Raw genomic sequence first — 20,614 nt, 5'->3', positions numbered from 1 at the left:
CATTGTTTCGCATAAAAACCGCTCTGTGTTTCGCTCTGTGCCAATGTCATGTTTAGTTATTCCTTTATTATATCTGTAACACTGGGGCTTTTGCCAGCTCAATTTCTATTCAGTTTTACGTACATACTGCATGACGTTAGATAAAGTTTACCGGAAACGGTGTATACTTTACGAAACGTGTCGGATTTCCGAAAAGACTTTAGGTCTAAACAGCGGCCGGGTCTAACTATGATTCATTTTTATCTAGCGGCCACAATACTAATAAATGGCAAGGAGCAACAAGCTGTATCAAGCGAAACAAGAAGGAATTCTAGAAATTCCTGAGAAAACCAGCTTGCCGGTAAAATGGACAGAGATACCATGTACCTATATTATACTGCGATGAATTAGTGACCACAATATAGTTCGTAACTGGGTGGTCGCACAGCACAAAATATATTGCTAACGGGTATTCTTTATGACATTTTTCACGTGACTACTTCAGCGTGCAGACATGTACAAACCAAGAAATACCGAGTCGGAAGCCGGCATGCGCGGCTTCCGACTTAATGGCAGTGGGCACGTCTGTAAGCCGATCAGTCTATGAGCACATTGGGCAGGCCGAGCAACTACTATATTTTAAACGACTACGATGTTATACTTTCAGTTTGGGACATGAAATTGCAGAAGAAGTTAGTACTACAGGGCCCTGTATGCAGCAAAACCGACTAATCGCTTGCCTTCCTTCTACAGCTTTTGGACGAAGGAAATCTCGTATTTAGCTATTGCTCTCTAGTTGCAGAGTTTTACAGAATTTTAAACTGATTCCAGTTTTAACGTTCAAACAACCTAAAGAGCTTAACATGTTTCGGGACGATGGATGCAGCCAGTCACCAGTATGGGACCTTCCAAAAATTTATTTTATTGCTCACAGCTTGCAACTGGGAATGTATAAGGAGTTACCGTATATTTTGTAAGCGGAGTTGGACGACTGGTATCCAAACACAGTTTCAGTGAACTGAAAAGCCAATATTCATTCCTATGTTCCCAAACTCCATAGTTCGCCGGGTTTGCGAATACAGTAACACAATTACTTTTGGAAATCCTTCTCGAATTACCGTCGCCAGGGTGAGCAGATTATTTGCACAGAAAAGACGGTATCCCATATATTTGGCACACTACCGATTACGGAAATGGAAGATGTGAAAAGCACTACCACGGAATGGCGGATAGCAGATGATGGGAAATTCAGGACCTTCGGTGACAATTACGACTTCCACCATGGTACTATGAATTTCATCGCAAAGGGAACCTTCGGGTTTGTGTACGAAGCAACAGCGGCAAAATATGATGGTCTTTCTGGTGTACAGATAGGTAGCTGTCAAGGCTATGCAGATAGACTGCAAATCGGAGAAACACAGGGCTTCCTGGTTGCATAAAATGGAAACCATCATTAAACTACGGCACGACCACCTAGTAGCTATTCACAACGTGAGGGTAAAGGACTGCCCAGATGGAGGACTGCATGTTGAAGTGCTAATGGATTATTACCCGAGTGAGTTAGCATGTTCGGTGGTTATTGAAATCGTTCACACGTTTTTACGTGCAAATTTTCAGATGGAAACCTGTCCACGTTTTTAAAGCAGCTAAAAGCCCAACAAGAATTTCTCCTCTATGGGGAAATAATTCGGTATGCAGTGGATATTACAAGTGGGCTGGTGTTTCTACATCAGAAGAACATTATCCATGGAGACCTGAAACCAGGCAATATTCTCGTCAAGCATTTGGGAGCAAGGGAAATAAGACTGCTGAGACTGGTTATCTGTGACTGCGACAATCCAATACAGATGCAGCAGAACACCACGGTGTCCAGCGATATATCTGTAACCCATTTGCTTGGCACACTTCGCTATATGTCACCGGAAATGCTGAAGAAATTTGTAAAGTTCCTGGGAGAGCGGACGACCTTTCCGCCACCTGGGCGTAAGACAGATATACTGTATGGAGCCTTGGCTGTATTATGTTGAATCTAGCTTCGTTTTACACGGATCGTTTTGAGAAGGGATTGTGTCATCAAGATCCGAGCAAGCTAGTAATCACCGTTGCAGACGACCTTACCGATTACCAGTATGTCGAGCTGATTTTGGACGGTTACGCTCCAGTAGTTGGTGCGTCAGTTCCGCCGCATCTTGCAGCATGCATTCGGGACTGCTTAGACACCGACGCAGGCAACAGGAAATCGGCTCAGCAGCTACTTGTGGGACTGCTGTCTGCTGGTGAATTGAGTGCCGGTGAAACGATGAGAAGAAAGGAACCGCTTCAGGAGGGTTGGTGGGTAATTTTTCACTGGGTTCAAGATCTCAATTACTGGGGAAGTCATTATGCATCAGTCTGCATTGAAGTGTTTGATACTTCCACCCACAACATGCAACAGCTGCCGAGTGCTTGGAAACCTAAATTAGAAAAAATCCGTCATGTTACGGTACAAAAGAATGCAGGATTTCTCTTTAATTGGGCCCCATTTTCATCGCAAAAATGCGCGTTGTATGTATGGAGCGTAGTGCGCCAGTCTGGCGACCATAAGATCGCTTCCTTCACGCAGCCCAATGTGGAATACCCAGTTGTATGGACGGGAAAAGACATTTTCTTATGGGATATACATACGGATGAAAATGGGAACCGTCGGAACATTCTCCTTCGCGTTGAAGTTATTTATAATGATGACTTTACGCTAGCTGAATCAACGATGCATTCACAAGGGTAAGCATCATTAGATAATTACGTATTCAAAGCGGGTGCGCTCCCATGTAGACTCGGGTTCGGTGTTATGGTTAACTTTGTGTACCTAGCTGGTGGTCTTTTGACGGAGCTAGAGACTTACGGTAGGTGCAGAGCGTACCGCCCTGCGTACGTAGTTGATGACCTTTAGTAATCAAGTGCAGCACTCAAGTGGCAACAGTTTACGCATTATATTCGATGCCGGATTGCCGACATGCAGCACATGAAAGATATTGGTTCCGCTCATGCCGTAATTCGGATAATGTGTTAATTAAATTTGAAAAGCGACCATTAATCAAATTTGAAAAGCGACAAGCGACTACTTTCCAGGGTTGTAGGTCCAGCAGCATTGTTTTATTAATTAAAAACCAGGCACAGCGTTACGCTGTAAAGCATCCGCTAAGCCATAAACGGCATAAAATGTATTTCGCAGAGACCCATTCAATGGAACTTTCAATAAGGTATACAAATCAGCAATCTACGGAAAAGATATAATATACATTGGAGAATCAGCCGAATACCAAAGCCAACAACTATGGCTGAGATGTTTTAATACGGAAACTGGCACCTGGGATATGGAATACCCTGATTTGCCCGACTATCGGAAATTTTTCGCAGTGGTCGCAGTCCGCGATTATGTATACGTTATCGGCGGTGTGTTGGTGAGGAAAGGCGCAACGGAAACGACCGCCAGCTGTATACGCCTGAACATGAAGACACGCACGTGGGAGCAGATACACCCCTTGGTGCATCCACGAAGCCACTGTTATGGCTTTTCTCATAATAACCGTGTATACGTCTATGGAGATTTTCCTCGCGGAAAGTTGTTGACAATGGAAATGCATGACATCTTTGGGAACGGCCTGTGGGAAAGTGTCAATATTAACAGGACCGAGGGAAACAACGAGGAAATGGTGAAATTCATGAGGAAGAAGGAAGGCATACAGGCTTTGTACACAGTGGCAGCCTTTTTCAGTCGCGATGTATGTGCGTTAAGTCCTTTACGGTCGTTGGAGCTTTAGCAATAATTGCAATTTCGTTCTCTACAATTGTACAGTGCGTAATTTTTCATATAATTTTATCGACAAAACAAAAAAGTACCGCCAGCGCCCTAATACCTAGGCACCATCGTGACGTGGCGTTGCGCACATGCTGGGTTTTTGCCGGCGAAAAAGTCGCTCTGGTTTTCGCAGCCGGTAAACAGTAGCACCTTGTACGTGCTCCAACGTGAGCAACTCCCGGTACCCGAACAACAAGAGCTCGAGACAGGTTACGATTGCAAGATTTGACCGATTGCACGCTTTTTTTGATTTTAATAAAATAGTTGAATGTACACAAATTAATGCCAACATGAATACCAAACTACTTGATAACGCAAAACTTTTGGTATTGATGAGCTCTTCTTGAAAATGACAGCTTTTTATTCAGACTGTTTCCGATTAAAACTAAGAAACGTTTTGGCTTTTTGGAGTTTTATACGCAACAAAGCGTGTATGACCTTGACCTGACGAGCGCTTTGTGATTCAGCGAAAAGATTTCCGTCTACTCACCGTGGCTGTTAGAAATTGTTGATATGTTGCCAGTAGCTTAGGATATGGAATGCAGAAAGTGAATTTACAGCTACTGTACTCAGTATTTTAGTTGTAAGCGCATAGAGAGTTTTCATTAATCTGTTACAGACACAATGCAGGTGGACAGACAGCTTGTTACAGATGGCATCAGAGTTTTGCAGTATAAATCATACTTATGCAATGCCTACTGGCATCTAATACCCTGAAAAATGCACTTGATTGAGAGTACAGTACTTATTTGAGACAGAAAAAAAGGTTAGGCAGATGCCGGAACATGGTTTGAAGATTATTAAGCGTAACCTGGACTTACGTAATCTAGCTGCAATATCTCTATCTTGATTATTTTACTAAACGGCATAGGAACGAGTATAAAAAGGCATTCTATTGAAAGAGAGCGTATGTGCACATCGCTATTAAACAGCTGCATGTGATTCATTGAATATAATAATCATACCATTCTTCCGGAAAAAAATGGAATACGTAATTGCATTGACGTTAAGCGCGTATTTGCTGTTTGCCACTCCAGTAACAGCGGACCTCTGCGCCGACCTACAGGCAACATACGACAGGGTCCGACCCGACGAATTTGTGAGTTATCTACGGCCAAATGACAGCAGCTCGCTATGGCCGGTTAGCGCAGCGGATGTGCAAAAATACAAGACAGCAGGAAACAATTACTGCACGTAAGTTACTGTACTTATAATAAACGCACGGACAAACACGCGTTCCCCGTGTTCTGTATTCCTTAACTCTGTGGCCGAAGGTGTGCAAGCCGCTACAGTGCATTCAAGCATACGAATGCAGCGAATACGCCTACTTACGCCAAATGTTTTAATTGTAGTCGACACTCTGAAATAGGGGTGAGCATGAAATCCCTGTATAAGAAGTGCCCCGACGTCTACAACCGTATGAAAAGGACTTCTGGTGGATGGTTTACTGCTGAATGGTTTACTACCATGGGTCGGCTGTGCGAAACGCAAGTGGACCCGGTTAAATTCATTCGCGCAGGAGACCACTGTCAAAAAAAGGAAATGGGGACGTACTTTGCCTGCTGTTATATGGGCGTTACAGACGACACAAATAAGGACACCAGTGAGTCCATTGCCCATCAGCAGATCTGCAGGTAAGTTTGAAGTCCATGTGAAATATGCAAGCACAAGTTAACTTCGAATTGCGACCGATCAATAATACTAAAACAATAAGTGTATAAATTCTAAACAAACGGGAAGCAGTGATAAGAATTCCTTGGTCCTTTTGCGAAGAAGCGTAACGACAAGCATTTGCGGCATCCTTATAACGGTCCCACTGTCGAGCACAAAAACACCGTAGTGGTCCGCCAGTTATAGTTCTGCAATAAATGATTGGCTTTGGCTGTGTGTTACTTTTTCAAACGTTGTTCCTCTGTTTCCTTCCAGCCGGTTAAGCGATACCGTGAAAAACATCGACGGCCCGCGAGGCGTCCGAATGGTTTCACAATGTGGACAGGACGCTGTGCAGACGCTTAAGGACGCATATCAGCAGTTGCGCACCGTCACCTGCAAGAACTGATTACGGCATTGCTTCACTGCAGCGATGGAGCAGGGTTGTCCTGATTGTTGTAGACGTTAAGCTGATTAAGAAAACAAACAAATTGCGATTTATTATTCTGGTTATGTTAGGTCCAAAATTTTATTGTGGGAAGAATTTGAATTGAACTATATTCATATGACGCCCTTTCAAAACCGTTGGCTTTTCTATCCGTTAGCGCCAAAAATTGCGTGAGTGTCAACCTGGTTTTGCGATGTCATGTAAGGCTAAAATTTATTCTTTTTGCAATAAAACGTTTTGCTTCTTTGTCCAGTTTGTGGATTATGATTCTGGTGGGTGTAACTTCAAGACTGACGATGACTGAAAGAAAACTGTCTTCGGAACATTTATAGCAGATCATCACCGAAGATTGCCTTGTGGAGCAATCTTCAAAATACAACCAAATTATTGCTATGTAAAAAGCTATGAATACTTCGGCAATTAGACTTTGTTGCCGTTTTAGCAGATACTGTATGTTATTATGTTTTAATGCGATCGTAAATTTAAAGGCAAAAGTGATAGCTAATAATATACAAAAATAAAGACTATACTAATTGGCTGGATTGCAACTTACATAAGAGCTATTAGTTCTAATACCTTCTCCGTGTGTGGTAATAGCAGTAATAATATCTGCAGAATGTATACAGTTTTTTGGGTTGTTCGCGAAGAAAATCTCGTTGCTTTGCTTTGCCTTGCGGCAAGGTATTACGATATACTGTAGCAGTCAATGTTGCCATTTTTAAACTACAGCCGCAATGCAAAATTTAGTGTTAGATCCCAATTCCACACTGATTCAAACAATACAGAATGCGCTTCTTAACTATAGGATCGCTCAACCGACTGGTCGGATCTGTATACCGTAATTAACGGTAAGTTAAATGAATCATCAGGCGTCAGCTCATAGTAAACTTAATGCTCATGTTAGACGTGAGTGTACTAATAATTTGCGCTTGTCACCGCGTGGTTTGTTTAACATTGGCGAGCGTATAGGTAATGATCTGTTACAGACAACGGATTTATAAATGGACGTCAAAGGTAACAATAGCATCGAAACGGAATGGCAAGTTACGGACGATGGAAAAGTCCGAACCCTTGGCAGCATTTGTGATTTTGCTAGAGACACCACGCAATTTGTAGCGAGTGGAACGTTTGGTTTTTTGTTTACGAAGCCAGGACGACCAAATGGGATGGTGTTATTGGTAGACAAATTGCTGTAAAGCTAGGTTATGGAGGTCGATTGCAAATCTGAGAAACACAGGACGTCCTTGCTTAATAAAATGAGCTTAAAGTTAATGAAAACTATCATCAAACTACGGCACGACCATTTAGTATCTATCCATAAATTGATCGTTAAAAACCGTCCAGGTGGAGGAATGCACGTTGAACTGGTGATGGATTATTATCCTGGTAAGCATTATATCTGTTGGCGTAGTTTATCGCTGACCGCTTTCTACGTGTATTTTTTTAGACGGAAATTTGTCCGCATTCCTAAAGCAACTAAAATCCCAGCAGGAGCTTCTCTGTTACGGCGAGGTAGTCCGATATGCAGTGGACATCACGAGTGGACAGGTGTTTCTGCATCACAACAATATTATCCACGGAGACCTAAAGCCAGGCAACATTCTCATCAAACATTTGGGAACAAGGGGGACAAGATTGCTCAGATTGGTTATTTGTGATTGTGACAATCCCATACAGATGCAGCAGAACACTACTGTTTCCAGCGATATAACCCATTTGCTTGGAACGCCAGACACCAGAAATACTGAATAAATTTGTGAGGTTCCTGGAAGAGCGGTCGACCTTTCCGCCACCTGGGCGAAAGACAGATATATGGAGTCTTGGCTGTATTATATTAGATATGTGCTACCGAAGCAGTACTGTTGGCCGCAATAACCTATTTAACATTTCGGAGTTTTGAGTTAATTGCACCGTGTGCAGTCATAAAATGGAAGCAAAAAACGGTTTGAAGATGTCCGAAAGCCAGATACCATCAAAGAAGAAGAAACTTAAAGCAGTTTTTAAACAGTTTTAAAGGCAGCTTTTAAAAGGCATTGAATCTTTGTAGTAGCTAAATATGCAACAAGTAGCGTTCAGGTGGCTCAAACACATGCACCCCCGTTAATTTATTCAGAGCTATCGGATTGGCCAGATAAATATTAAGAAGAACTGGCGTTTAAATTTTGAGAAGCGTCAATAAGTTCAGATTGTAGCTTCCTAGCATCAGTGGAAACGGACGGTGCCGTATCACAGTAGTGGCGCCAAAGGGCTCAAAGTCCAAATTAGTTTGGACTTTGGACCAATTAGTTAGTCCCAGATTAGTTTAGGGCCTTTGGGCAATAAAAACGGTTAAGCGAGAGCAGCGAACCGGAAATTTTGCTATTATCGTTATTATAATAAGCATTATTAATTCAAGCTCTTTGGGATTGAGTTCAACTTTAAAGTACCGCGGTAGATAAAAATTATTGTATCGACAACCAAACATTAACTATACCTGGCATTATAACAGCAGTCAGATCTGGTTCTTTACGTGTCTTGCTTAGTACATGAGAAGCAACAGCATGGACGATCTCCTCAGACCATTCCGGACAAGTGCGGTACCGGTAGTTGTAGATCAACTTATGGGAAATGTTCAAACACGGAAACGAATGCTTGATCTCGTTCAGAGCATAGTGAAACGCCGGTCCGGTATACGGCCAGCCACCCAGCTGGGTGGTGTACATTATGGCCGCGGTAATGATTTCGATTTGTAAAGGTCTACCGAAACAAGCCAGATGGGCTACAGTAGCCATGGTTGGCTAAATTTATATGGCACTACCTTAACGAAATAAATTTATCTCATGGATCCAGTTTAAATTGGCGAGTGCGACAGTCGCAGATTTTTATTTTTTTGCCTATGGAGATACAATGGTTTCTTGTTGCGGTGGTGTGATGTTATTCCCCGTTGGAAAGGTCACATCGTACACACAGACTAACACAGTTGTGTACTAGAGTAAACGCGTGCAACGTTCCTAGTGGAAAATTACCGATCACAAGTGAAAACGCAGTTTATTGTATAGCATGTAAATTCCCATTGGAAATTTGCAAAGTGACATTTGTGTATTTAAAGCTTGTTCGGAATAATACGATCCTACAAAACAATAGCGAAAGTATATTCCACTACATTTCTGTCCCTTGTGTGTACTAAATTTTTTGTCAAATGATATCGTAGGTACTAAAGCCGGTCGGGAGCATGTGACAGTTTCATAATTTCATTCATAGCGTGCACCTGAACTGTTCGCTAGAAATTTCTTCCATATTGTTGAAACTTTCAGATTTACAATAAACGAGAGATGTATTAAATTTAACTTTTGGTATGATACTCGAGATGGTCCCGTATGCATGCGTGAGGTCACTTTGATTTTTCAGTTAATCCAGATTTACGATCTTCTGATATTGTAGGTGTTGTATTTGCAGACGTGCTTTTCCTGTCTGTGTTTCTAAACATAAGTTTTGCCATTAATAATGAGCGCAATGTATTGTCGTACTGTACTACAGTCTCCAAGAGTAGCGAAAAAGATGCACGCGCATTTCGCGTGTGGAAGTGTTGAATACCACAATACAGACTGATGCATAATGGTCGCTCGAGTAACCGAAATGTCGCACCCAATGAAAAATCACCCGCAACCCTGCGTCACATTGGTTCTTCCATTGTGTAGCTACACGGGAACCGATGTCATCCACAGATAACAATTCCGCAAGCAACTGCTGCGCCGATTCCCTGTTTGTTGCGTCGGTGCAAAAACATTTTCGAACGCATTATGCAAGGTGCAGCGGAATTAGCGCGTCAACTACCGGAGCGTAACCGTCCAAAATTAGCTGGACATACTGATAATCTGTAAGGTCATCTGCAACGGTGATTATCGGTTTATCCGGGTCTGGATGACACATTTAGGCTAGTTACTAGTTAGCCTCAAATTCCATTATCTTCTGCAAAGTGTATGCACTTGCTTGTCTAAAAGCCACGGTTTGAGCATGGACAGTATATATTTATTGCATTTCTCTACGCTTTACCCGAAGCGAACCATTGTCCCAGTCGAACTGATTGACCACCACGGGCACCACCCGCTCACCAAAAAAAAACGAGGGTTATGTCGAGGGTTATGTTTGTTATGGGTGTCTTAAAGGTTCGATTTAGGAAGTGCTTCACTAAAAATCTCCCAGAACTGTGGACTTCCGAAATGTCGTTCATAACCTGACAAAAGGGCCACATTAGTAGCGTACAAAATAAGCATAGCTGATTTCTTTTATAATAAAAGGATCCACAATTGCATTATAACTGTTAAGATAATTATACTGCTTAGACTGAAAAGACACAAATTATCAGCAATTTAGACATGTAATGTACCGCAATAAAGCCTATTTTCTATCAGACGATCCCAAAGAATCTTTCTTGCGCAAAATCGTTGGCACTTGGCAGTAACATATCGATTTTTAGAATTTTCTCTGACGCTGCAGCTTGATTATATTCTGCTTAAAAAATCTGTAAAAATGTTATTTTTTTGCTGCATAGTAGCACTGTACGTATATTTTACTATTAATAAACATAATCTTAATTCGAGAACGGCCTAGGTTTTACCTGAACAAACATTTTCATAGCAACGTATGTGGGAATCACGTGGGGTGACAGCTGTAACAAAGACCGACAGTGAAAAAACCATTAAAAACCGGGATGGATTTGGCGATTTCTATTTGGATGCTACTTTTCTCGCATTTCGATCACTTAACATTGGAGAATTTTATTGACTCGGCAATGACTGGGAGAACAAGTTATCAAAGTACGGGTAATACAGTTAGCAAGAAACGAATAAGGTCGAAGCACTCACGTTTTCGGTAGGTTGATATGTACTTAATGAACTGCTGCTTGGTCAGCGCCTTCATTCTGTTAGCGAATTCTCGCGCAGAAGGTCCGGACGCTTCCGCGTATATGGATTCAGCAGGCTCGATGACAAGAACAGAACGAAAGGCCAAAAGCGCTACCTAAGCATTTAAACGGAATCAGTAACCATCCAGAAACGAAGGTGTGAGCATGCGGAAGAGTTACACTTCCAGCGAACATATTGACAGTTAACCTTACCAGCCAAAAAAATCAGCCGTAAATTTTTTCCATCCTGATTGTTCATATTTTCAGACCAAACATGTACATGTTAGTGTAATATCTGTAATTTCATGACTAACACTTTGGCCGGCATATGAATTTCAGCTGGACAATTTGGTTTGGTTCAAAAATGCGATGAAATGGTTGGCAGAATTTATGGCGGCCTTTTTTGCCCGCTGATGTTCTGGTCGCTTTAACGACGAAAACGTCCGCCGGGCGTGTTTTGGTCGAGTACAAGCGGTCACACTTATCAAGATCACACTTCACACAGGATGCTCACCTCGTCTAGAGCGTCATTGGATTTCCAGTCTCGAGTTTCTTGGACCGTGTAGCGGTAAGGTAAGTTGTAGACGTATACTTTCGAGCAAATGCACATGCAACGAAGTCCATGTTGATAAAACAATTTTCCTAGTTAATAATTTTTAGTTCAGTGGCCACGTACGTGTTCACCATTGGCCATATTCATTTCTTGGGCCACCAGCTGTAAAGCATTAGCTAAAGTTTTAGCTAACAATGAACAAACTTTTTAGCCAATTATAGCCAGTACGGCGGTAAACTTACCATAAAATCCCTTAAATTTGTTGGTAGGAAACCAAAAAGCAGGGTCACTATAACATTGTATGAAACTGTATTACCGATTTTGCCCTAGTAAACGATATTAATCTTAATTCCGTGTTTTACCTTGCACAACCCGATTTAAATCGTGGAGCATACGCCTGTAACTACCCTGAATATTTTTAATGTCGATTTCCATGGTATAGATTTGTGTGTCGGGGAATGTCCTGAGCTCAGCCTGTACTGCGTCGGCCAGAAAAAGACTCAGAGAATTTGCCGTGGAGTTAATTATTAATCCATAGCTTTTCCAGTGAAATATTTCGATAAATGATCTAGAAATACGCAAGTATCCAAAGGAAGTATTAATGGACGTGGTGATCCATGTCAGATACAAGTCCTTGTCCCGGATTTTCGGTAATGTACCTACGCTGTTAATAAAAAAGACTACTTTAAACAGTAACCAACAATAACAACATGACTTCGTTACGCTTGTTTCAGGATTTATTTGTTTGCATTACTGTAACGGCACAAAAACTCATGAAGAACAAAAACAACACAGAACTCAGGAAGCCGAATGTTTTTGTATTGCTTCATATTCGCCAAGTTCACTTAATTTTTAAGTAACCTTGTGATTAGCAGTATATCCCATTCGGTGATCAGCGGCAGCAAGGGCTGAACGTCGATTGCACATCCTGCAAAATGTCGAAAAAAGGAAAGGTTACGTTATTCTTTTGCTCTAGGCATGCAGTGACTATTTGCTGTTCATTGCCAAGTCCGTATTTTATTCCGGCTTGTAGGCACGATATTGCTGTATCTACAGAATTACAGCTACCACCGCCCAGATTCGGTAAATTTCCTTTGTTGATCAGCATTAAACTACTTGGCAATGCTGAAGATAAACCGTATACGGTAACGTAAGCATCATGTGTGCCGCGTGACTGATGATGCTCACCTCGTCTGGAGTTACAATCTTAACTTATTGGCAGATTCTTAAAAACCGAGAACCGGAAACTCTTAAGTTATAAATCCACCCCTCTGTCACCATTGGCGTAAAAATTTAAGAACGAGCGATTTAGGAGCCGGATGTTTTGAAATTATAAGCTACTCGATCAAGTCCTTTTTAAGTTTAAGAACGATGCTGCGGAGCACTGTAGCCGCCCGCACAAGGTGCCCCACAGAGCGAGGTATACGGATATTTGAACCCACATTGCTCGCTGTTCAGCACAGTGTGTGCAGGGAGAAGGCAACGGCCGGATATGCCAGTGGAGCAACTTGTGCGGGCGGCTACAGTACAAATGGGTAAATTTTCCTTTTTATTACCATTACTTAATGATACAAAAACTACGTGTTACACTGATCATCTTGAGAGGGGCAGATAGAACAATTTCACTTTTACCTGGAACAGAACCCGGAGTATTTTCCGATCCATTTTTATATATAGCATTAATTGGATCACTGGGATATGATGCACCGGCAAACAGCGGTGTGAGCCAGACACTTTCGTCCAAATGTATTGCCGTTCTTTGACGGTTAGTTTCCTAAGATTGTAAGGAAATGTGCCATTGCGTTCGCAAAGATATCTCGGTTTTGAAGCTGTTATCTGGTCCATTGTCTAGGGGTAGTTAACTGTAAGCGTGGACGCCGTACCAGGTATATGTGTTTTGCATCCAGAATCCACCATTGGGAGATTTTACTCTCCTCCTGGATCTGCCTTTAAGAAACCAGAAGGTTTCTATCGGCACTCCTATTCGTTCATTTCATCTCACATTATAAAATTAGCCGTAGAGCAGTACCTCAAAGGCAAAATAAAAAGGTCAAAGCAACGAGGGCTGCCACGATAGCACCGCATATAATAAGTGGAATGGAAAACGGAGCTTCTAGTACACCAGAACTTTTAATCTGATAGTACGTATGCAAACTGACTGCTTCATACACAGTTAAAATTCTTTCTTTATTACCAGAACTTGTGCGATTATTAATAAAGATGCGGTGGGTTAAAATTCTGTTTTTCTTAACAGCTACGCAATTTGAACGCGCTCAACCTTAACCGGTTTTTTGGATTCTGTTTTACCGACGAGAAGAATTTATTCTTGGTCAGTGCATACTGTACTCGCGGTTCCCTAAACGATCTTCTGAATGGCGTGGCGCTTAATGAGGATTTGAAATTATCTCTTATTCAAGACCTGCTTCAAGTACAATAATTATTGTTTCATCAAATCCTACTGGTAGCGTCTGGCTTCTTCAAATTGTTTTACAGGGTCTTTCTGCGATACACCTTTGAAAGCTCACGGCACCCTCACCAGCAAAAATTGTCTTGTCGACAGGCGTTTTACACTTAAGCTTGAAGGCATAGCGTATGCAAGATTACGTTTGTTGATGGCTGCGCTCAATACCTTTTCTAAAGAAATTACAACAAAGTCAAATCGGATAAGCAAATTAACGTTAGACCCGAAAGCGGGTATTGCAGCAGTTGGAATGATCATGAGCGATATTATTTGGCAGCAAGAAGGTATGGTGGAGAACGACGACGCATGTACTTTCTTTCCCCTCGGAAATATGCAGCATACATATGAAAAACTTTCTACCGGTCGTCGCCCACTGTCTAACTGAGAATTCCGCTTACCAACCCAACATCGATGTTATAACTGAATTGTTTAAAAAAGCGACGGGTCGAAAGAAAATTGAGAATGTTATGGAGCGCATAGCCAAGCGACTGGAACGCTATACCACACAGCTGGTTATGTTGGTCACTCAACGAACAGCGGAACTGATCGTAGAAAGGTCGCAGTGCGATTTTTTACTGATGGAAATTTTTCCAAAGACAATCATTGCCGATCTGCGGAGGGGTGCTTCTGTTCACCCGGAAACCCTTGACTCAGTCACCGTTATGTTTAGGTAAGAAAAGACTCTCCAACAATGATGTTACGCGGCTCAACCGGCGCTGTACACAGCGGTAACGAGTACAGAGAAATATTGTTGGCAGTGACGTTAGTGGATTTGCGGACTTTGTACAGAAGCATTCTCCTGTGGACATCATGACCTTTCTAAATCAGGTGCAACGAGGTAAGGTTATTGAGCCATCTTGATTGATAATGCAAGTTGCTTACTTAGGTCTATTCGGTCTTCGATTTGGTACTTCCCAGTTTCGGTGCGTACAAGGTGGAGACAATAAAAGATTCCTATATGGTAAGGTAACGCTTCGTAACTGGGCGTTAAATTCAAAATATTTTCAAAATATAATGCAAGAGTTCGAACTACATGTAGGTCGTAAGTGGACTACCGGAACCCAACGAATGTCACGCTCAAGAATTATGTTTATTGGCGAACGATTTGATAAGCGCGTACGTACGATTTGAAGAGACTTCCGGGACGGCATTACGTATTGGTCTGCATAGCGGCTCTTGCGTTGGAGGGATCATTGGGAACAAAGCCCCGCGATACTGTTTGTAGGAAGAAAATCAGAACTTAATTGACTAAGAAACGGCTGTACTATAAGCAGACTGCATTTCTGTAGATTTGGGGATACAGTTAATACAGCATCCCGAATGTTGTCATACAGTCTGGATTCCCACATCCACCTAAGTTGTGACACGGCACAATTACTGGAAAAGCTGCCGCAGTTCTGTCTCGTTGAAAGAGGTTTTGTAGAGGTCAAAGGAAAAGGATGCGTACGAACGTTCTGGCTCCAATACCCTTTGCGGGCCGTATGTCCAACTACATAGGAAGTCCATGATGTTGTTGCACAATGCTGATGACAATCATGACATATATTTTACACATGTGCTTCTCATATTTCTACCGCGTACATCCTGTTCCACATACATTTGTTATATTTATCAGCGATAAGCAAAACGCAAATTTTGCAAACTTTTGGGCAACGAAGCCTATCTAATTGACTGTATTATAATATTGATTATAATAAATCAAGCAGCCAAAATTGCAAATGCGCATTTCCTAAAAATTTACAAAGGGCTGACTATCGAAAATCTTACAAAGATATGGAGTACAGATAGATCATCAGAAAAATAAAAATAACGAATTGGTTTCAATCTTGACAAAGAACGTACTCAATGGCTGTATCAAAAAAATATTGTCCGACATCCGAGCAGCTCAGACGATATTGAATTTACTTGATCCAGAACTCCTGCACAATACGCTTGTCGTGTTTACCATGAAAACCTTGCCCAAGAATTCAATCCCCTTCACACAATGGCATGAAAAGGCTTCCCTACATTTCTTCGGCATCGCTCTTATGACTATTTACACACACTTTGCTCGGTCTTTATCAGCAGTCATGAAAGCCGCTTTCGTGCTGTGTACGGGAATAAACGCGATCCTCCGTGTTACATACAGCCCGTGCACAATTGTACATACGGTACATATCAGCGCCGGCACCCGCTCATCGTGCATCGATTAGCGGCGATCTCTCTCAGCGCAGGCTATTGATCGCGTCAAGTCCCTTCAGCATGCTGACGTCAAGCACTCGGCTGGAGTGTATAAGGCTTATGCTGAGCGGATCTGCTGCTGTGCTGCGGAAAGAGCGAGCGAGAGTCCCGTGTTCTTGTACAGGAAACAATATTATCCTGCCTGAATTTCCCACTGTTTAATCGCCATTTACGTTCTTCTTGCTTTCCATACACCACCAATATGGCAATCTTAAGCCCGGTGACCTTTACACAATGGGTACTAATTGTGGCGGCGGTGATGGGACTGGTGTGTGCGGTGAAGGATGGCGCGGAGTTTGATGAGAATGAGGAAGATGTCGATGCTGGAGCGGATGATAACAAGGTAGGCATGACGCTGATCACTTACCGAACGAACATTTTGACTATGCTGCTTTTGCTAATAATATATAATATGGTTTACAGCTTGTTATAATTAACAGCTAATTATTGGTGAATTTCTCGTAATATAAGGTTTCGTATGTTTTACTAATTGATACCATTTAATTTGATCTTTCTGTTTAATTTGATTTGACCAGCATATCGCATGTTTAAAAGACGAAAGATTACTTAATCAATCAATTAAACTGCGAGTAGAAAGTCGGTGTATTTTTTTCATCGGCTGCAGTGATAAAAACATGTATCAATTGGTAAAATGGAGCTTTTTCAGTGAAGCCTAAGTAATGGGTTTATTGGTAAACTAACACAACGACGCAGATAAGCCGTTTTTTGTTTACGATATGGGTTTCAATATTATCTGTACAAGAAACGTAATCAATCTGCAGACATGAACTAAAAAATGATGTTTTATTTAACTGTTCGCAATTCACAAAAAAATTGTGTTAAAGACACGTATCGCGATCCAATCTGCTATGCTGCGTCATTTCCAGTTGCGCTTCCGCCGACTTTCCGATTGACAAGGGCAGTGCTAAGCCATAGTAATGCTAATAGAAAGCGATTTCCCTGCTTTAGCGCGGTATATGTATATGTGCATCTAACTCAACCCAAAATAATCAATCCCGCCGGGAAGCAGCGCTGACGTCTGACACTGCTTTCGTTCCCTCGTGTTGCTACAATCCAGCGAAAGATAATTAATTAGCAGAGGATTTTGTCACGCGCAGGCGCTTTTAATCATACATTAGCCGCTGTGGTCCTTGACATTTCTCTGATTCTTATACAACCATTGTGTACGCAGGTGGAAAACCGCGGTGCCGGTGTATGGCCGCTTCGGGGTGCGTTTGGGGATGTCAGCAGTGTGGCCGTGCATCCGAACGGGGAATTATTCCTGCTTCATCGCGGTCCCAATGCATGGCTAGCGACGTAAGAAATCAAGAGAATTAAAGGCCGTAATGATGATTACGTCTTTTGCTTATCGTTCATTTGAATTGGTTATATTCGTTGCTATAATTTATTTATGGTCAGTGTATTGCATTAATTTCTATAAATATTACATGATTGAAAATTAAAAAATTACTTACATTCGCTTAACAAAAACTAATCTTAACATTATCTACGAGGTGCTTGCGCGTTTTATACATTTACTGCCTTAAATTATTATTTTATTACGCGAAGAAAAACAATTTCCGTTTTCATAACCTTGTGCAGTAAATGACAAGTTAGGTATACACCAAAATTTATGTTTACTGCTGCTAATCAACGATGCACTAGGAACGAACTCTCTTAGTTTATTGAGTTTATTAAAAACGGCTGCACACTACTACATAACTGCAAATTGTACTACATAACTAACCCACGTATGAGCGACAATGGCAATTAAATCTGCTCAGCGGCAGCAGCAGTGTCTCATTTTTTTTATTTTAAAGCATACGAATGGCATGTACAAGTAGGCGGATTAGTCGCATACACACACTTTATGCAAAATTACGGACAGCTGCCCGGGTAGCCTGTATATAAACCAACCACTTTATTACATTCTATCTGTAGTGATGCTCTTGACCTTTCTGGAGGTATTGATTAAAATATTTAAACTTGCTTGTTTAGCACGTTCAACGAATCCAATGTCTACCAGGAATTCGAGCGTGGCCCCATCGAGGCCGATGTGCTGATTGGTGTAAGTCCTAACACCGGCGAGGAACTGCACCGCTGGGGGCGAAACAGGTAGGTGTTTCACATGTATGCAAATAATGCAATAAGTCTACCCTGCCATAAGCAACTATCATTTGCGCTTATACGCATTTAACCATTCCTATTTTTGCCGATCCCTGGTAATTACTAATTATAGTGCTCACGTGCACTTTTTATGTGTATCAGATTTTACCTTCCTCACGGATTGACCATCGATGCAGACGGAAATTTCTGGATTACCGATGTTGCTTTACATCAGGTATGCATGCACAAAATATAATTGATATCACTATTGTATATAAACAATTAAACAGTGGAAATCAAGTTTTTATTCACTTAGCTATTTTGAAACCTTTTTTATAGAAACACAACATGTTGTACACATTTTACAAGAGTGCAGTTTATTATTTCATAACGTTTAATTATGGATATGGATTATTTCATAACGTTTAATTATGGAGAGTTTAATTATGGATATGGACTTATTACAAAAGTGAGCTAATTCTCCACCAAGCCGGATGTTGACTCTAAATATGTAATACTTTGTCAGGCTGTGCGAATGCTAGGCGCGCTCGAGTTGCGTGCACGCACAAGGTTGTCAACAGCTTCGAGAATGTGTCCCGCTTTTCTCATCCTGTTTTCTTCCTCCTAATTGGGTAGGTCTTTAAAGTGGATCCGGTGTCATTGGAGTTGACGCTAACATTGGGCGAAGCCGGAGTGCCCGGATCAGATAAGAATCACTTTTGCAAACCAACTGATGTGGCGGTTACGTCCACTGGCGATTTTTTCGTATCGGACGGGTGAGTACTTATTTTTCTACTGCATTGTGCGAAGTACCACAGACTCAACTGCACTGCACTGACAAATTAATAAAACTGTACGTACCCATTTATGTTACACCAAGAGAATAAAAAAAACTACCTATATGTACATGTTGTCCGGCATCCGCTAAGACCAAAAATTTAATTACCAAATTTATGTAGTTTTTGAGCATCTTGGCTTGCGCTATAGGTACTGTAACTCACGGATCATGAAGTTCGACAGTAAGGGTAATTACCTATTGGAATTCGGCCGCCCATCCGACCCGTCGACCATTCCGGCACCGGCTGACGGGCTGAATATTCCGCACAGTCTGGCGCTGATTCCCAAATACGACTTGATCTGTGTAGCCAACCGCGAAGACGAAAAGATCCAGTGCTTCACGGCTGGTCTACAGGGTGACGTCTCAGCTGGACAAATGGTCCAACAGATCGCCCATCCGGCACTGTCACGTGTCTTTGCCATTGATTATTCCGTACCATGTAAGTCGAAATCTGTTAAAGAATTATAAGAGTTTATTGAAAAGCCAACGATACACATAGTTTCTCTTTTGGTTCATATGCATTGCATAAGGATAGGCAATATTATTAACATACTGCATACATATAACCTTATATTTAGAAAATATAGAACATACGCATAGCATAGCCCAGAGTACATAATACAAGCTTGTCCGGTAATTTCTTACGAATCAGAACAGTGAAATATACAAATTCACGACGTAGTGTAGTGGCAATTGCCATAGCGCTAACTTTGCGCTAAATATGTGCTGTCTGTATCTTTACGTAGGAAATTACCGGACAAGCTTGTACATATTGCATATACGCAAATACAATACTCGTACTTTAGTTCTAATACAATATTTTGTTGCGTTGTGTTCCTGGAAAACAATGACCTGCGAAATATCACGCCATACTACTGTGTTAAAAAAGTGATATAAATTATATAGATAATACATGTAAGTACTTAAAAACAAGTGCACAGGAAATTACAGTTTATAATACATTCTCTGTAGATGTCCGAGTACAAATAAAAACAGAAAATTTGACTCCTCTGTTCAGACAAATCCACTGCAATTAAAGTAGCATAGTAATAAATATGTACGTGAAAAAACTTATGTCTGTGTTTTATTTACGCAGTGAACAAGCTGTACGCCGTGAACGGTGTCGGTTTCTCCCTGGAAGACAAGCCTATGAGCATTTTCAGCATTGACCTGGCCAGCAACGCCATTAGCTCGTGGAATCCAGCGGAAGACGGCGTCGACATGGTGGCGCCACACGACATTGCCCTGTCGCCCAACGGACAGTACATCTTCGTCGCCGATATGGCACCGCAGCCGACCATCTGGAAGTTCGACAACAGCGACTACGATCCGCGCAAAGAATAACATGAGCCCATGCACGCACGCCCTTCAGCTGTAGTTAATTAGATGGATAAAAACCATTACACAGCATTATGTCAACAATACACACGTGATGAAGAGAGATTCTATCCAATTTTTATGCGTTTCATATTGATAATCCATTTTCATTGTTGCCGGTCGCTCTCGTGTTTCGGGAAATTAATAATAAATATGATTAAATTAGGAAGGTCGCATCGGCTTATTACTACGCGTACATGTTTATTGCACAGGTAGACTGATTATCGGTTTATCGATCGCTTTGATAAAGGTATGCGTAAAT

General features: G+C 41.6%; 4 protein-coding genes and 1 long non-coding RNA gene across 6 annotated transcripts; 4 read left to right on the top strand and 1 right to left on the bottom strand.

The window, feature by feature from the left end:
* The first annotated feature begins 699 nt into the window (after positions 1-699).
* LOC129584405 (proto-oncogene serine/threonine-protein kinase mos-like) lies at positions 700-2,576 on the top strand. 2 transcript variants are annotated; one of them, XR_008689883.1, is made up of 3 exons: positions 700-1,263; positions 1,350-1,534; positions 1,597-2,576. XR_008689883.1 is itself a non-coding variant. In XM_055476566.1 (3 exons), the coding sequence occupies exons 1-3, from the start codon at positions 1,216-1,218 to the stop codon at positions 2,004-2,006; spliced, it is 639 nt and encodes a 212-aa protein (XP_055332541.1). In that variant the 5' UTR covers positions 700-1,215; the 3' UTR covers positions 2,007-2,576. The 2 variants fall into 2 exon arrangements, 1 of the variants encoding a protein (XP_055332541.1); XM_055476566.1 differs by having other exon boundaries at positions 1,354-1,534.
* Positions 2,577-3,986: 1,410 nt separating this feature from the next.
* LOC129584407 (uncharacterized) lies at positions 3,987-6,163 on the top strand. The gene is made up of 3 exons (XM_055476567.1): positions 3,987-5,011; positions 5,170-5,451; positions 5,744-6,163. Exons 1-3 carry the CDS (start codon positions 4,800-4,802, stop codon positions 5,874-5,876), a joined length of 627 nt encoding a protein of 208 aa, XP_055332542.1. The 5' UTR covers positions 3,987-4,799; the 3' UTR covers positions 5,877-6,163.
* A 4,347-nt stretch (positions 6,164-10,510) lies between these two features.
* LOC129584408 (uncharacterized) lies at positions 10,511-11,389 on the bottom strand. The gene is made up of 3 exons (XR_008689884.1): positions 11,312-11,389; positions 10,760-10,913; positions 10,511-10,563 (listed from the first exon to the last, which is right to left on the bottom strand). It is a non-coding gene; the product is annotated as an uncharacterized LOC129584408 (long non-coding RNA).
* Positions 11,390-14,278: 2,889 nt separating this feature from the next.
* Positions 14,279-15,312, top strand: LOC129584184 (atrial natriuretic peptide receptor 1-like). The gene is made up of 4 exons (XM_055476303.1): positions 14,279-14,481; positions 14,570-14,639; positions 14,698-14,772; positions 14,851-15,312. Exons 1-4 carry the CDS (start codon positions 14,279-14,281, stop codon positions 15,034-15,036), a joined length of 534 nt encoding a protein of 177 aa, XP_055332278.1. The 3' UTR covers positions 15,037-15,312.
* Positions 15,313-16,102: 790 nt separating this feature from the next.
* LOC129584403 (peptidyl-glycine alpha-amidating monooxygenase-like) lies at positions 16,103-20,526 on the top strand. Its single transcript, XM_055476564.1, has 7 exons — positions 16,103-16,374; positions 17,224-17,348; positions 18,030-18,146; positions 18,300-18,372; positions 18,774-18,913; positions 19,125-19,414; positions 20,072-20,526. Exons 1-7 carry the CDS (start codon positions 16,234-16,236, stop codon positions 20,317-20,319), a joined length of 1,134 nt encoding a protein of 377 aa, XP_055332539.1. The 5' UTR covers positions 16,103-16,233; the 3' UTR covers positions 20,320-20,526.
* Positions 20,527-20,614: the final 88 nt, after the last annotated feature.

The sequence above is a fragment of the Paramacrobiotus metropolitanus genome, unplaced genomic scaffold (assembly GCF_019649055.1).
Source record: "Paramacrobiotus metropolitanus isolate TYO unplaced genomic scaffold, Prichtersi_v1.0 Parri_scaffold0000013, whole genome shotgun sequence".
Taxonomy (NCBI): Eukaryota; Metazoa; Tardigrada; class Eutardigrada; order Parachela; family Macrobiotidae; genus Paramacrobiotus; species Paramacrobiotus metropolitanus.
Note: the sequence above shows the minus strand (reverse complement) of the source record. Positions and strands in the feature narration are given on the sequence as shown.

Excerpts from the sequence above, each read along its gene's own strand:
- LOC129584405 (XM_055476566.1), top strand. The coding sequence starts at position 1,216 with ATGATGGGAAATTCAGGACCTTCGGTGACAATTACGACTTCCACCATG. Across the intron at positions 1,264-1,353 it reads CAATTACGACTTCCACCATG|GTAGCTGTCAAGGCTATGCA; the intron begins GTACTATGAATT and ends GTGTACAGATAG. Across the intron at positions 1,535-1,596 it reads GCTAATGGATTATTACCCGA|ATGGAAACCTGTCCACGTTT; the intron begins GTGAGTTAGCAT and ends GCAAATTTTCAG.
- LOC129584407 (XM_055476567.1), top strand. The coding sequence starts at position 4,800 with ATGGAATACGTAATTGCATTGACGTTAAGCGCGTATTTGCTGTTTGCC. Across the intron at positions 5,012-5,169 it reads GCAGGAAACAATTACTGCAC|TCGACACTCTGAAATAGGGG; the intron begins GTAAGTTACTGT and ends TTTTAATTGTAG. Across the intron at positions 5,452-5,743 it reads GCCCATCAGCAGATCTGCAG|CCGGTTAAGCGATACCGTGA; the intron begins GTAAGTTTGAAG and ends GTTTCCTTCCAG.
- LOC129584184 (XM_055476303.1), top strand. The coding sequence starts at position 14,279 with ATGGAGCGCATAGCCAAGCGACTGGAACGCTATACCACACAGCTGGTT. Across the intron at positions 14,482-14,569 it reads TCAGTCACCGTTATGTTTAG|TGACGTTAGTGGATTTGCGG; the intron begins GTAAGAAAAGAC and ends TATTGTTGGCAG. Across the intron at positions 14,773-14,850 it reads CAATAAAAGATTCCTATATG|GTCGTAAGTGGACTACCGGA; the intron begins GTAAGGTAACGC and ends AACTACATGTAG.
- LOC129584403 (XM_055476564.1), top strand. The coding sequence starts at position 16,234 with ATGGCAATCTTAAGCCCGGTGACCTTTACACAATGGGTACTAATTGTG. Across the intron at positions 16,375-17,223 it reads CTGGAGCGGATGATAACAAG|GTGGAAAACCGCGGTGCCGG; the intron begins GTAGGCATGACG and ends TTGTGTACGCAG. Across the intron at positions 19,415-20,071 it reads CATTGATTATTCCGTACCAT|TGAACAAGCTGTACGCCGTG; the intron begins GTAAGTCGAAAT and ends TTATTTACGCAG.